Raw genomic sequence first — 14,104 nt, forward strand, 5'->3', positions numbered from 1 at the left:
ACAAGCTATTCAATTCTTGTCTGTGCTTGTGCTTGTGTATTATATTCTATATTATTTTATTTTGGTTTGGGGTGATTTTTTTGCTGCCTATAATGAGTTTTTTTCTGGGAAAGGAATGGATTGTGGTCTTTTGACATACAACATATATAGTATTCAGATTTTTGGACTAAGCAACTGGAGAAGAAAGATCAAAACATAATGAAAAACAAAAGCAATTAGTCCAAGAAATGTCCAAGAGTGCCAGAAATTAGTAAATTTAGTTGGAGCTTCTGTTCTCATTAAAAAACCAAAACCAAACTGTTCCCACTCCCTACCACCTGTTTTTCATGCTATGCCTGTAGACCAACTTTTAAGGATATTTTTTATTATGTAAAATTATGCCTATACGGGTTAAACCAAAGATTTGGAAGATCAGGTCAAAAAACAACACTTATGGCTTTTCCATTAAGTCCAAGATACTTTGTGGTCAACAGTTTTCTTAAATTACAGTGAAATGTTTTCCTTTTATTTTAGACATTGTAGCTCTCTGCAAATTTTTCATAGCATATTTAGAAATTAGGTTAGTACATACCAAAACCATTTCAACTCCCTCTAATTCATCTCATCCCCATTTTGTGAAAAATCCACATTTGTGGTTATTTCACTCTTTTACACCTCTGACATTTCCATACATGGCATTAGCTCATTCTTTTGCTTGCTGTAGCTCAGTCATCCATTTATGTTGTAGCTGCTCAAAGATAATTTCAGAGTAACACCATAAGCAAAGTACATCAAATAACTTTTTTGTCATAATTTTTGTCTTAATTTGTTTTGCATGTATTCATAATTAGATAAAGTTTTTTTCCTTACAGGTTTCATGAGAAAGAGGCAAAAACCAGAATTTATCACATTTTTTTGGTTTTTTACTGTTTAGGAATATTTTTTTGTGTGTATTGATTTTCATGGAATGCTGTGCGCTAGGTTATTGGAAAAATATAATATTACATGGTATATATAATCAACCATCATCCAATGCATGTTCTCATTCAACTTACTGGTCATCAAAGTACAGATGAGAAATATGATCAGATAAAAATCTATGTATTTTTAAATGCAGTCCCAACACAATCAGCATGCACAAAGAAATAAGTCTTAATAAAAATTTCTCATTTTGTCTGAAACATCAAATTAAAAATAAAGCTGTTCATTAGGAGACATTGTTTTGCTTTATACTGTAAGTCTCTGGAGTTATGGTTCTCCAAATTCAATACTGATAGTCACAAACTCAGATTTTGGCAGCCCTATAATTTTGAGGGCAAAAATTAAAAATGGGCAAGATAATATTTTAAATGTCCTCTTTTTGTTTAAAGTAGCTTCTGACACATTTTCCCATATGTTCTTCAGTGTATTTTTTCTGATTAAATTGATTTTTCTATATTATATTTGAAGCATAGCTCATAATAATGAAACTTCTAAGCTATGACTTCTATGTGAACTTGTCTTTGGCTTTGGGTTTGCTGACACTGAAGTTGCATTTTATGGTTAAAGTTGCACTGTATTTCTTGTTTTAATTCTTAGCTGGTGTAGGAGTTTTGGCCAGAATGAGTGTACTATGGAAAGTTGATTTTTTTATGCCATGATTCCAAATAGAGTTTAAAATATTTGATTACGCAGTGCAATGCTAATGCTAGTACATTGATTTAAAGAAGGATTTCATTTCTCTCTGCCAGTGACTATAGCAGAAAAACCATAATTATCATAAATGTAACCTGATACCCCCTAAAAAAGGTCTTACTCCAAAAGGATAAAATTCAGAAATATATAATTTTTTTGTTTATGACATTCACACAATTTTTGTTGAGACAAAAATTTTCATTATGTCTGTGTTGGGATCACATATTTTATTTTAGGATAACATAATTAAATGCTGGTTTATGGTAGGTTTGAAGTACTATAAAGTTGCTTGTTTCTTAAAAAAAATAACTGTAATTAAGTACTAAATATAAATTATAGAGTAATGTATAAACATAACATTGCTCTGTCTAGCTAATGCTGAGAAATATGATGAGTCACAAAGCCATGGATTTTAAAAAGTCACTCCCCTTTATGGTGATAATGTAACCCTTTCATATGCAGTGAGAATTGCTGTATGCTAATGGGTCTGCAATTTCCTAATTTCTGTAATTATTTAAGCCATTGAATGACTTAAGGAAGTAGTTTAATTTTCCAGTGTATCATTTCCAGTGCAGAGGAGGGAGTGGAGATAAGGGTTTTAGACTCTTCTCAAAAGTGCCAACTGACAGAAGGCAATGGGTACAAATTCCAAATTAAAAACTAGGAAATTTAATGTGAACGCAATAAACCACTTTACTGTGAAGATCACCCAAGTGGCTGTCCAAAGAGGTTGTTGAGTCTCCATCCATTGACATTATCCAAAACCCAACTGGACATGGTCCCTCACAACCTGCTGTACTAGAGGTGGATGAAGTAATGGGTTGGATTAGAGAGGTCTTGAGAGGTCTCTGCCAACTTCAACTATTATGTGGCTTTCCAGAATAGGATGAGCCATACTCATGAATTTTTGGTGGTATGTTCAATCAGGTTTTATCACATCATTTTGCAGAGCTGTGAAAACTGCCTTAACCATCACAAATGCCTCAGTAAATGTTTTTCTCTGAAGTCTGCTCCACTGCTAATGGCTCTCTGCCACATGGATTTTCTGTAAAGAGCAGCCATAGGTTTTTATGTATTTAAGGCATTCATTACAATTTTTTTTGTGATGACTAATCAGATCAAACTGACAGTGAAAAATTAAGAGACTAAATAACAAGACAGATATCAAGTTGGAAAGATATTTTTTTGGTGGGTCAGTGCACACAGGCTTCTGTATTTCAAAGCTGAAAATACAAGTAACCAATGTTAGCAGTGATTTTTTTTCTTCTTTTTTGTACTATCCATTTTAAATATATGGATTGCATTTTATTGCTGTATTGTCACTTTGTTTAATATTGCTTTGAGTATATGTTAAAACTAAACAAAAAAAAAATTAGTTCTCTTTTCCTATTCTGCTTCAATGAGAATGCAGTTCCTCAGTCTCTAAAATTCAGTACCACAATTTGAGGAGATTAATACCCTAACAACAACTCCTCTGGAAATATGGGCCTGTGCAAAGGTAAATATCATGGTCTTCTGATCAGACTGTGTTTAACAATATGTCACATATTAGTCATGTTTGAAGGAAAAAACACATTGAATGAAACACATTGCTATGAATACAGTCAAAATAAATTCTCCTAAATGTCTTCTGCAGAACTTGAAGCTCTAGACTGAAAGGCAATCTAATGTTATTAGAGTGCTTTTGAAGTGTTGCATCTGGGGTTATCAGAACTGTTTCAATTACTGATGGCTGAAATTATGCACACAGTGCACTGAACTAAAAAATAACTTATGTCAGTTCCCTTTTAGTCTTACAGTCCAGGGATGGCTGAATCTCAGTACTCTGGATTTGAACCTAATGATTTATGTGAAAGTTACTAAGTCACTCTCATTTTATGAGATAATTTTCACTCACCTTCAGAGATGAACACTCATTGTAAAACAGATTTGTATGTTAAATACCCTAAGAGAAACTCAGAAGTTCACACAATCAGAGCAGCAGTTTTTCTAAACTCTTCAAAAAAAGGGTAAATGTCTTAGAAAGGCTCTAAAAGTTCATTTATTATTCAAATGTGAATAACAGTAATTTTTCTCAGTTTAAAATGCTATTTTCAAAAAAATGTAATTATGAGCAGAATAAAGCCTTTTGTCTGTATGCTTTCAAACAGCTCACAGAACTATTTTTTTTAATAGAATATCCACAGCAAATATACCAGGGAAATGGTTATGTTGATGGTGAATTGAATTTTCTTCCAGACAAAACTTTCTACTTTTGAAGCTTTGGTCAAGGCAAATACAGCAGTCTATGTAGAGTTGCGTTATTTGTATGTTTTATTATCCCTGTATTATGTATTGGTTTATTCCTTTGTACCCCCGTGTGCAACTTGGTTTATCCCCAGTTTTCCCGCCTTGTCCTCCCTTCCTGCCTTCCCAGTATCTATCCATCACCCTGAAAGAGGCATTTTACCCCCCCCGGGTGCCTTGTCTATCACTCAGTGCCCCTTCCCATCCATCCAGAAGCTTCTACTCAGGGCACCGGGTGATTGGGCGAGGACCTGGGGCTCCCCCCATATCCTTCCCCCATTGGACTCCATCATATCCCCCCATCCCGGAGCCACCCCCTATCCCTATCCCCATTGGTCGTTGGATACCCCTCCCTTACAGTTTATAAGCCAGTGCAAGCACCTTGTGCTTGTTCCTGTTGGCTGGCATCGTTCTAGGATATTTGGCCCCGTTGGGCTACAATAAACTTGGACTTAGCCCCCAGCAGGATCCGCTCTTCATTTACCACCGCGAGGCTTGCTAGCGCTGCCCGGAACCCACAAAGGCACTCTCCAAACCCCAGCTGGGAGCGGCGGAGGGTGCCTCCATCGCCCGCCCTCGCCCCACAAGAGCTAGCCGGGGCTGAGACAAAGGGAACCGGGGCGGGAGCGCGGCAAGTCTAGAAATATATAATTCAACATTAAAAGAGTGAGACCAAATAACATCTGTTGGAAGCAGTAAAACCCTAAAGCCATGATGTATATTAGTTAACAAATTTAGACAATTATCCTTTGATTTAATTGCAATATTGATTTAAATGTCCTGTTGATTTCAGTTGGAGAGAATCCCAGAGAATGTCCTGCACTCACTGATTTTGTGTGTGGGGATAAAAATTGTATAGAGTCTCAGCTCATCTGCGACTATAAGCCAGACTGTGAAGACCTATCAGATGAAGCTGACTGCAGTAAGTATCTCTTTCTGTGTTAATCTAATCTTCAGTTTAAATTATAGCTTTAAATTCTGTAGGTGAATTCATAAAGATGATTCATTCACTCAGAAGATGATCACAAGCAGGTTTCCTTGTCCCCAGGTCGTAAGATCTGATATTTTCACATCCTCAGAGATATTTGCTGCAAAAAGTATTCAAGAGCAGTTCAGTTGCAAAAGTGTAACTAACTAAAACCAAAGGTTAAATACTCAAATAAACCCTGACACCAAGGCCAGAATGATCTTAAGGATTAAAAGCATACTTGAGGAATTAAATAAATGAGTTACAATATTAACTTTGAGAAAAAAAATATTGTAAGCTTGTTTATTAATGTAAAAAGGTGTTGAAAGAAATATCAATGTTGAATGGAAAAGTCAAGCAAGCAAAACTTATGTACAATAACACTGAGGCATGATTCTGCCATAAAAAGGTGAATATTTAAAAATACCTTGTCTTTCCTTTCAAATGAATTTTACCATTGTGATCTGAGTAGTGTGAGTACAGTTTCATTGTTAAATCTTGCTTCTACCTCAGAGCTATGAAAATATTTTACTGTCATTTCTCTATTACAGAACAGTTGGAAAAAAATGAGTCTGTTTATCTTTGCCTAAGTCCTAATGAATACTGTGACACAATTTGTCTGAAGGCATTCTTTTCTCAGGCTGATTGAGATGGAAAGACACAGCTCCATTTGAAAAACTGGCTCAAGTTAATGGGCTTTCCAATTCAGGCCTGAAACTCAGAAGCCATAAAGCATTATGCCTTTGTTCCTGCTCCATATCTTTGTTTACTTACAATTATGGTCTGGATTGGATATTTGGAGTAGGAAGATTAGGTAGTCCATATATACAGCTCAATAATCAGTCTAATTGTTAATCTTTGAGCTGGAGGGTCAAATTCTGCCATAATGCAGGTATGCTCAAAAGTAAACTTGCTAGATAGAGTAAATGAATCCACACATCAATTAAATGTTCATCTTTTGTGGAAGTAAAAGTACTTCACTGAAATAAGCAAATATTTTGTGATCCTTTGAAAATCAAGGTCCTTTTTTCTTATATGGGATTGCCACCTGCTCGACTGAACAGGATTACAAAAGTAATGGCCCTTTATTGGATGATGTGCATGATAATGTTTTTACCAGGCTTACATAGACTTACATACTTACTAAAAAAGATGCTAAGATGTCAATATAGTAGATTTAAATTAGAGTTTCTCCCTTTCATAAAATTAAATAGCAGTTCTGAAGTATAAAAGCTGAAGATAGTGTTACTATTTCTGATCTCTATTTCTTGTAGTACTTTGTGTTGCTGTGAACTTTGTGAATCATATTCATGAAAATGAATTTACATAGAATAATTACTTTAAAATAGTAGGTTTTTAAAAGTAGACTCCAAGATAGATTTTAAACAGCTAATCTGTATTTCTTGTATAAAATGTTAGTACTTTTTCAGGAGTGCAGCAGAATATTTTTCAAAAGTAAGTGCAGCAAAATATTCTGTAAACTCACCCTTTTAAATGGGTGACATTTTCCCCACCTAGCAGATACACACTAAATTCGAATTACTGTCCAAAGTGAACTGTTCAGTAAAGATATTCAGAAAACTGTGGAGACACTTGATTTATTCCCTAAATATTGTTAGAGAATATAATAGCTTCCTTGGGGGAGGGTGTTGTTCTGTGTTTTCTAGAAGAACTCTTTTCTTAGATAATAGATTGGAACATTTCAGGCCATAAATTATCTTGAATCACAGTAAAGCAACACAGTCTTTGCTATACTGAAGAAAAGCTTTTCCAAAGGGAGAAAAAAAATACTGATATTCACTTTAAAAGAATAGACTGAAATATCTTTTTATTGTTGATAGGCTGAAGATACATCAAAATATTTTTATCAGTCTTTAGTCTTGCTGTCTCTACCGAGGTGTAATGCAGAGATACAGTAATCTGGCATTCAGAATACTCAGATAAGACCCAGGTATAATATTTCCTTGTCTGCTCTATTTTAGTCCCAACAAATGATGCCTTATATTTAGATAAACACACTTTTTCCCTGAGCATATATCTTAGAGATGGGAATAAACAACATTAAAGGGCACATAATGCCTTCTAGATATGGAAACCTGATTTTTTAAATGAAAAGACAGCAGGAGCTGCTTAATCAGAAAAGAAAGTGTAACAGACACAGAGAAACCTCTTCATAGCCTAACCTGTCCCATCACAAGTGGTTATGGCCACATTTGTCTGCAGTATTCTCCTTTGCACTGAGCTCAAATTCTGAGCTTATTTCATATTCTACTATAGTTTTATACAAGTGTAACTCCAAAAAAGTAAATGGACCATAATCTACTCAGCAGCAATTCCTGTATGCAGGATTTACAACAGAACCTATATGAAATGAACTGCATCCACCTAGGCTGGTGGACTTTTTTTAATAAACTCGTGGTAATTACTTACTCAACATTTCATTCAGTCCAGTCGGGCAATCTTGCAAAATTTTGATTCTCTTTCAGTGTGCTGCTGGGAGTACTGAGGTGAAAAAAACACACATGAAAGCAGTTTCAATTTTCATGAATTGCAGCCAACTATTCAGACAGATTTGATTAATAGCAAACCTCAGTGTTGATGAACCAACTAGAGGAGTGCTTGAATTATTGAAATAAAAGCAATTTTTCCAATAAATGGAGCAATTTTCTTCTGCTGGCTTCTAAATAGGGTATGCTTACCCATAAAAAAAAAAAAAAAAAACCAGCAGGCACAGATGGGTCATATGACTTTGTCAACCCAGTAAGTACTGTTCATAAATATTTATTAATAATTGCCTTCTGAATGCACTGTTGATATATTAGGGTAAAAAAACCTGAAGTCAGGTATTTTATTCTAGGGTAAATCATAAATTGATTTGGACTTTGATCTTATTAGAGATGCACAAGAAAATGTACTTTTTTTTTTTAAATAATGGGTTCCCTTTGTTCTTCCTGTGTCTGAGGTTATTGTTGGAGTTAGGCCTTTATTAGGTTTACAGGATGTTTGTAATACACTGCCAGTGCATATCTGTGCTTAGGAGAGACACTTCAGTCTTTGCAGTACAAATTCTCCCCCTAGCATATTCACTGATTTTGATTCCGTGAATAACCTATATTGAGTCAAAAATTATACATCTTTTATTATATTTGTCTTAAGCATTTAACTAAAATGACACTTTTTTTTTACAAAGAACAAAATTTCACAGGGTTACAAGGTTTGTACAGACCTTGGTCATAAGCAGTTTTATGATAATGATATTTTCATAAAGAATGGCCTCAGTTTTTCTATTAGCATCAAAGTAGAAAATAGGAAAGAAACCAAAATAGATTAATAGGAGGTACTTAAATCTGCTATTTTTATCTATATCATCTATAGCCAGACAATGATACGTAAATAATTGTATTTTAATATTGCAGAATATTTCTATATAAAGGAACATAATCTAAATCCTCAAACCCATCCTGAACAGTCACAGACAGACCCATATCTAAAATTAATGGCTGATTGTGATGTTCAATAGTTTGTAACATTTTTCTGAAGTCTCCTCACAGGTGTTGTCCCCACTTACACTCAGCAATTGTGTAGCTGCCTCTGCTTTATAACTAAGGAGAAGATGTTTTGGAGCCAACAGAAAATATTGTGGTGCTATTTGACTCATCTGTGCCACACAAGTTATATAATTTTGTTGATTAATTACTTTTCCAGAGTAACCTGAAGCAGCAGATTTAGAAGTGAGCAGTTTGACTCAGACCTCCTGAATTTAGGAAGAGTGTCCTAATCTCTAGAACATATCTCTTATCATAAAGCTACCATTAGACATAATATTCACAAGGCAAACATATGTAAGAAATTATTTACTCAGAAGGTAATGAGACACTGGAAAAATGCCACTGTGAAAGGACAGTCCAGTTTTACTAGCTAATTGTCCAGAAATCATTTCTGTTTACATTGGATAAGTGCTGAATTTGGTGCTCATTAGTTTGTCATGGGCATTCATCCATAGTAAACTTTATACCTGCTCTTAAAGTGAAGAATGTGTTTTTCCTTTCCTCATTAACTATCACATATTATTTATGTCCATGTATGAAATTTAGTATGCACACTATAGCACCTTTAGGTAGGGCTGGGATGATAAGTGACTTTTTGCTGTATTTTCAGGTTACTACACAAGTATTCCTGGAAGCTGTAACTTTGAAACACAAGATCAAGAGTGGACAACTGTATGTGGATTAACACAAGACACTACTGATGATTTTGACTGGAATATTAGCAACAGTGCTGTCACAGGGCAAACAGATCCTCATACTGACCACACACCAGGTGTGTACTACATGTGTACTACATCACTTCTGGGAAAATAAAATATCCACTGAATTAAAAAAAAAAAACAACTACAAAAGCTGTAGATTGGTGCCAAGATAACAGCACATCTCAGTGTGATCAGCTAATGCATGGGAATGGTTCAAAGCTGTGCCAGGAAAGGTTCAGACTGGACACAGGGAAGCATTTCTTTACCAATGGGGAGGCCAAACACTGGAACAGGGTTCCTAGAGGTGTTAAGTGCCCCCAGCCTTTCAGTGTTTAGGAGGCATTTGGACAATGCCCCTAACAACATGCTTTATCTTGGGCAGCCCCAAACTGATAAGCCAGTTGGTCTAGATGATCATTTTAGGTCTCATCTGACTGAAATAATACTATTCCTTTGTATTCAACTCTAATAACAAATTTCAGCTACATAATTCCGGCTTCTGACATTAAAAGATGAATTCTCTGATGAAATAGTAACTGGCTATGATAATACTGTTCTCCTTGTCAATATTTCAAATAATTTACTTTTCCTGAAATGTGCTACCATCCTTATGAATTTTATAAAAACATGCAACCATATGCAGGATGAGGAGTAAAGTGTGGGACTGTGTGTGAAATGCTGTGTGAGGCTCCTACCTTGATTTAACTTATCTCCCTGACATTGGCTTACCAGAAAGACTTTTCTGACAAGCTGCTACCATGATGCCTGATGATTGTCAGGAGAATGAAACAAATTGACAGGCAATTACAGTAATTTGTGTTATGTAGTAAGCATAATTATATATTGTATTATATAAATGTTAAATCTATTCTTTAGATTATACCATATATCTGGGTGGGATATTAATTTCCATCACAAATATATACCAATCTCTATTTGAGAAGTAGTTAATTTTCTTTCTAGAAGCTTTGATGGTTAGAATCCCTATCTTAATTTCCATCTAATCAGCAAAGTATAGTTAATATTCAATCTAGAAATATCAAAATTTATGCTGTTTTTCTCCTGGGTTTGTGAGCAGAATAATTTGCAGGTTTTGACTCTTTTTATCATGTGTTTTATGTTTTCAAAATCAATAGAGACACCTTATCATGGGTGGCTGTAGCCACTTCTGTCCAACTCATGCATCCTCCCTTTTCCTTTATTCTGCACCTGCTGCAGGAACTGCTCACCTGATCATGAGGGAACTGATTATCTACCACAAATCACAGTTTTTGCAGACATTCCTACTACTTTATGTTGCAGGCTGTAAATCTGGAAGTGCATTCCTCTTGGAAAGGGACAGAACAGATAAGGTAGAGGTAGAAACTACTGCAGCTGTTCCAGGCAAGCTGTTTCTTGCCAATAAGTAGTCCGACTTGCTTCCTTGCTGTTACTTTGATGCAATGTGATAACAAAACAACCACTAGCCCCTGGCTTTTTAAGGAGATTTTGTGTGCTTTTCTATTTCAGTTTCTTTCAGTCATTTAATTAGTTCTTTGTTTTGGTGAAATTACCCAGCAATTGTAAGAAAAACAAAGTTAATAAAAGTGAAACAAAAGGAAAAGGAAAACAAAATTAGAGCAAAGTGTTTACAAAATTATCCAGATTTGTAATTTACTTTTAAATTACCCAGGCAAGATATATTCACATTAACTACAGAGGAATAGCTTGTCAGAATTGCCAACGGCCTGTAATACTTAGAAATATCTATCAGTCCATCATGTTTAGGTTGGATATTAGGAAAAGGTTCTTCTCCCAGAGTGTGGTTGGGGAGAGGAACAGCTCCCCAGGGAAGTGGTCACAACACTATCCTGACAGAGTTCAAGAAGCATTTAGACAATGCTCTCAGGCACATGGTGTGACACTTGGGTGTCTTAGATTGGAAATTAGGAAATTAGAAAGAAATTCTTTATTCAGAATGCAGTGCAACACAGGAAAAAAATTCTGCAGAAGCTGTGGATGCCTCATCCCTGGAAATGTTCAAGGCCAGCCTGGGTGTGTTCTGAGAAGCCTGATGCAATTGTTGACATCCCTGCCCATGGCATGGGGTTGGAACTAGATGATTTTTAAGGGCCTTGTGTAAAATACACAAAACATTGACAAGGAAGAACTCCACACAAGTATGGTATGGTATACATTTATGTGGGAAAAGGAAAAAAAAATACTGTGTTTATAAAAATGCTTATAAACTAAAGCAAAGCATAAAATAGTACTGAAAAACTCTAAATGCTTTTAATTTTTATTTTTTTTTTTTAGGTAAAGGACAGAGATTTTTGTATGTCAACTCATCCACCCAGAAAGAAGGAAACAGAGCAAGGATAACTACCACCAAATTCTTCCCAGCTAGTCTTGGGGTCTGTAGAGTTCGCTTCTGGTTCTGGATGTTTCCCTCTAGGCAAACAGGAGTCTTAAAGGTAAAAGTCTTTCTACTACATTATGGCATAATAATAGTTGCTTTAGTACTATTTGCATTTTTGTGTCTAGGATTAGCAAAATCTCAGGAATTTATATTAACAAAACTTAATCACAACTTACTGCTGTTGCACAAATCTTCTGACAAGACCAAGTGACAGTTCTGCTTTAGTTTTAGTTCAACTTGAAGTCCTTTCACTACATGTGTAAGAATTAACACTGCACATTTGACTAGCATACTAAAACCTACCCAGTACTAGCACAGTTTTCTGCAGAATTCACTCTAACATAAAATAGAGACAATTTCTAATGTTAAGAGTTTTAAATTATATGATTTAAAAATATTAATGCAACTGTGTGTGAAAGGTATTTTAGTAAAACAACTGGAAATAAGGTTTTTAACTGTGTTAACAATTATAGCTCAAGCTTCCATGAAACTGTATCTTATTGTTCCCCAAGCATCCTTAACAAGTTCACTTTTGGTTGTTAATTAATCCAGTAACAGTCCAAGCAGGGATGTGACCCCTTGGCAAACAACTCACTTCATGTGACTCACTATATAAATATGCTGCACAGTTCCTTTTTAAGTGACCTGAGAAACACTCCTATCTGTGGGGCTTTCTAAATTTTGAAAATACAGGTAATGTTAATTTTTTAGTCAGTACAGAATGTAAATTAGTCTATGTTAAAAGTGAACAAGAATATTTTTGTAGTCTTGGACATTGAATTAAGGCAGGAAGTCTTTACCACTGTTTTATCCACTGGAGAAACAGCACTGTTCCATGGGATTAGAGTGCAGTTAGGCTGGAAGGGCCTCAGGTGGTCTCTAGTCCAACCCCTTGCTCCAAGCAGAGTCAGCTACCAGATGATGCTGGGTGGCTCAGGATTTATCCAGTCTTGAAAATGTCCATAAATGGAGACTACTCAGCCTCCAGGAGCAACAAACTCTCTACTATCTTCTCCTGACATCTAGCCCAAGGATAATGTTATCCTTCATTCCACCTTTTTTTATTTTATTTTATTTTTTTTAGTAATTTTTTCAAGATGGGATTTGCATATCAATTTTATCTCTAGCCCCCAGCCTATTACTCTGAGTGTTGCTGTACATTTACTTATTGATTAAAAAAAGCTGAATTTCATGAAGTTCACATAAGCAGCAGTAAAAAGCAAACATAAATTCCTTTTTTTGACCTGTTGATAGCTGAAGTACTGTGAGATTATCTATGATTAATTATCTGTTTAAATTCAAGTATCCTGGACCTTACAGCATGCAAGATTGATGATGAGATCCTTTGAAGGAGCTTTTGAATGTTTTCAAGCACCACAGAACACTTAGCATTTGTGAATAAGTAGATGTGTGTGGCCTATGTGTGAGTTAGCAGGCAGATAGCCAGAGACTGCTTTTTAATTGGACATTTTCTTTTTAAGAAGACTAATTTAATTTCTTCCAATTGCTTCAATTTCATAAAGAATTGTCTTACTCCCACATACAAACAAAGTTCACTGTTTATGGCTTTGCTACATGTAATCTTACATAGAAATGTATTCACAACAGATTGAGGCACTCAGCAAGGAATGTCACGCCATCACAGAATCAATTTACCTCTGTGGACATTTTGCTCTTTTCTGCCAGACTAATAAGCTATTCAGTATCAACTGTTGCTGTTATTAAATCAAGAATATAAATTAACTGTACCCATTCAAGTGAAAAGGAAAAAGCCTAAAAAGAACAAAAAAGAAAAGTAATAAAATCAACAGCCCAAAACTTCTGAAACAACAGCTCTGTGAAGATTTTTTTTTTTCAGTTTGCACTGGAGGTGAATAAAGTCAAACTGTAATAGGAAGTTTGAATAATGTGCCAGAATATAATAACATCAGTACAAAAGCTGATATAGTTCTTATCTGAAAGACAGCTATCTGGTCAAGTCTGAATTTAAAAAAAAATAAAAGGACTGCAGATATAGGACATACTGAGATGTGTGATTAAAATGACATATAAGGAATCAGTAAAAGAAAGATTAAAATGAATGTTGCAATGGCATAGGAAGGTAGAACTGCACAAAATAGTGGAAAGTTACAGAAATGATCCTGTTCTTACTCAGAAAAGGAACTAGTCACTGAGGAAAGAGGGAAAGGAGCTTGAAATGCTCCTATTCTGTATTTGCAATGCACATTTCAATTGCACAATTTGATTGTCATAAACTCTAATTTTTCATAGGGAAACCAAAAGTCTGGGCTATTATTATTATTTTTAGAAAGGACACAATGCTTACAGCAACTCTTGCATTAACATAGAATGGATGCTATTTAAAAGAAATCTGAATACTCCTGCTTCAGGACTTTGATCAATCATTAAACAACAGGAGAAAAAAAATTCTTTATAATGACTTTGTAAGAACAAACCCACCACCTTGCTTAGAAGTATTTGGTAAGAGTGTTTGGAAGGGGAGTTATCCAGCACTAAATGCAAGCCTGGTCTAATATATTAATCAATATGT

General features: G+C 35.1%; 1 protein-coding gene across 1 annotated transcript in view; it reads left to right on the forward strand.

The window, feature by feature from the left end:
• Nucleotides 1–14,104, forward strand: part of MALRD1 (MAM and LDL receptor class A domain containing 1) — a 236,253-nt gene that overhangs the window by 153,394 nt on the left and 68,755 nt on the right. The window contains exons 29-31 of the mRNA XM_031503816.2: nucleotides 4,733–4,861; nucleotides 9,065–9,226; nucleotides 11,451–11,608. Coding sequence (XP_031359676.2) covers nucleotides 4,733–4,861; nucleotides 9,065–9,226; nucleotides 11,451–11,608 — 449 coding nt within the window. The remainder of the gene's footprint in view (nucleotides 1–4,732; nucleotides 4,862–9,064; nucleotides 9,227–11,450; nucleotides 11,609–14,104) is intronic.

Source organism: Lonchura striata, chromosome 1 (assembly GCF_046129695.1).
Source record: "Lonchura striata isolate bLonStr1 chromosome 1, bLonStr1.mat, whole genome shotgun sequence".
NCBI classification, from domain to species: Eukaryota; Metazoa; Chordata; class Aves; order Passeriformes; family Estrildidae; genus Lonchura; species Lonchura striata.